The sequence below is a fragment of the Penaeus monodon genome, chromosome 32, assembly GCF_015228065.2.
Source record: "Penaeus monodon isolate SGIC_2016 chromosome 32, NSTDA_Pmon_1, whole genome shotgun sequence".
Taxonomy (NCBI): Eukaryota; Metazoa; Arthropoda; class Malacostraca; order Decapoda; family Penaeidae; genus Penaeus; species Penaeus monodon.
In genome coordinates, this window is record NC_051417.1 from 27,544,998 (window position 1) to 27,547,735 (window position 2,738).

The following is a 2,738-nucleotide window of genomic DNA, read 5'->3' on the forward strand; positions in this document are numbered from 1 at the left end:
CATACTTTGGACGGCACTTATCACAGGCTGGTAAATATATATTTTAATAAGATCTTTTAACACGAAGAATGCTTTGCTTAAAATAAATATTTCATATATCTTATTAACGTCAACTAACCATATATTATTAGAATATGTAATGACAAACCCCGCATACTAAGAAAATAAATAGAAATATGTATACAAGTGCTTTTACCTATCATGAAAATAATCATATATTACAAAATAACTTTCGAATACAGAAGGCATAATATTCTCACGTAATCCACCATTAATTTTCTATTTCAAATAACTCTGATATGTGAACATATATACAAAGTATATATTCAGTTCTAGCTTAACAGAAACGTAAATAACAATTTATTTGCTCGTCACAATTCAATACATATCCACAGATCTAAACGATAAATAATATATATTTTCAACATTCAAACTGAAAAAAGTAAACTAGTCGTGGACAAAGTCTTCATCACAACTGAAATACCGTGTAAAGTCTCTGAATTCGATGCACTAAAATGGACGTTATTTTGTTCACCTTTCTCGTGCAACTTCGGTTGGCTTGAATGCCAGCTTGGGTTAAAGGTCAAGTGAGTTTAGCAAGAAGACTCATATGCCCTTTTTCAGTGCTTTTTCTACACTCATGTTCACGTGACCTACCCAAATTATACATGTTCGTTTGCTTGTTTCTCTTTTTTTTTCAGATAAAAATATCAACTGCTTTAAACACCACAAAAGTCGTTTTTGAAACCACGCGTCACGTGGTCTCTCAAAACATATTTTCAATGAGAAAAAAGGCTTCGACCACCACAAAAATCGTTTTCGAAACCACAAATTCAATATTTTTTCTTTGGAAAAAGAAAAACATCCACCGCCAAAAACATTTTCGAATCGACCCTCCGCAATATTCCAATGTACAATACAAATATCAATGAGCTATGGAATGTGAATGTTTCATGAGGAACTGATTCCCTTCGTATGGGAATTAAACCACCAGAATTCCGCTCCTGGAAAATACGATGATAATTTGTGAAAATGCCGAAAGTAGGCCTACGGACTGCGCCGCCACTACATGGTCCGTGTGTATCGCGATCCCACGGAGAACTTGGAGCGAGCCGACTCCCGTATGGTTCGACCCTGTGAATGAAAGAAGTTTGCACTGTATTAATAATGTCAAATAGATTAACAAATACGCTACATCACGACTGAATGAAAACGATAGGTATTAAAAAGTTAGACTTCCTCTGTGACATCTCTAGTTTGGAGAGAGCGGAATATCGGTTAACATTTCTTAATCCTGTTTTTCTTAGTACTTGTGTCAGCCAACTAACTCCGGCCAATTTCAGGAGAGAGAAAAAGCCAATCGGAGTGCTCCATGATCCGGGTTGAGCTGCCAGATATTTCAATTCAATAGTTTTATCATAGGGTTCAATAATTATGTAAAAGGTCAAAGCAGACTATTTGAATTCTATTTTGAATGAAGGAACAAACACATTTGAATTATTCACAAAAGCAGGAACATAATTCATATACAGAATTTCAGACTTTGCAAAGGATTAATATGTTGATCCACAACAGACAAATCTGAAATTATATTACAGGTCTTGTAAAGCTAATAGCGAAAAAAAGGTTTCTCAACGTGGTTCCAGATACAGTTACAATTTATGGTAAAAAAAATGTAGCTTGTAAAATGCATTTGAATATTTGCCAAGATTTTTTCTTTTTCTTTCTTTTTGTTGACAGCTGTCCCCTGTGGCAAACAAGTGTTTGACGGCCTTACACATAATAATAAATTGAATAATGAATAAAATTTTATTCATAAAATTAATAAAATCTGCTATGCATTGATTATTCCCCCCGTAGTTATAGTAATAGCCACATATATCATAATAGAAATAATCCAAATGGCGACAGTAATAATGCTCATCTGTTTTGCAAAGGCCCTGTGTGGGATCAAACACTTTATCTCGTAATAGAGGTTCTTAAAAGAGGTTCTTTAAAATCTGAACATGATCTTCGAAAAATAGGTAGGGCATTGTATCTCTCTCGAATAAGCTTAGGCTCAGTGCAAGGTGTGGTGCGCTATCGCCTGTGCCGACTGATCCCTTACCTCACTGGATAAATTATCGAGGAGCTTTTGCATGTTTCTTAAGTCATTATGAGACACGTATTTCTTCAGTGCTGCGTCGAAGCTCCCTTGCTGCGACAACTGCTGGAAGATGTGTTTTGCATATTTCCTGCAAGGGATAATACAGATTCGATTACATGCTTATTGATTATCTCGCGAATACATCTCAAATATCATTTCCGATATATATGGCCTAAAATGCCTGTCGATACAAACTCTAATACTAAACACTAAAGAATCACAAAAGGGCTCGTTTCTAGCCAAAATGTCATTACCACCAAACCTCAAAAAGGAGAGAAAAAATACCAAGCTTAAAATAACTCGAAACTTTAAGAGAAACTACCATTAGCACACATCTCACCAAAATAGCACCCAAACACCTCCGTCCCTCACCAAGAATAACCACCTTCTCCCCAAAGCACCAACTACCACGCACGAAAATACCTCGTTTCTAAGCTCCCTTCCTGCGCGAGCTTAGCAGCAGCAGGCAACAGGCGGTCCGTGATGTCCTTCTGCCCCGAGAGAACCTTGCTGGCTCCGAGTCGTTCCACCTCGTACGTCAGGAGGCGAGCCACGGTGGTTCTCACGGCCGGGTTCTTGTGACTGCGAAAAC

The 2,738-nt window shown here is 37.2% G+C and overlaps 1 protein-coding gene across 2 annotated transcripts in view; it reads right to left on the reverse strand.

The window, feature by feature from the left end:
- Positions 1-6: 6 nt before the first annotated feature.
- The window catches only part of LOC119593777 (TOG array regulator of axonemal microtubules protein 2-like), an 8,567-nt gene continuing 5,835 nt past the window's right edge, over positions 7-2,738 (reverse strand). For both annotated transcript variants that reach the window (XM_037942801.1, XM_037942800.1), the window contains 3 exons: positions 2,570-2,728; positions 2,108-2,234; positions 7-1,134 (listed from right to left, as the gene is read on the reverse strand). In XM_037942801.1, the coding sequence (XP_037798729.1) occupies positions 1,066-1,134; positions 2,108-2,234; positions 2,570-2,728 (355 nt within the window). In that variant the 3' untranslated portion in view covers positions 7-1,065. The remainder of the gene's footprint in view (positions 1,135-2,107; positions 2,235-2,569; positions 2,729-2,738) is intronic.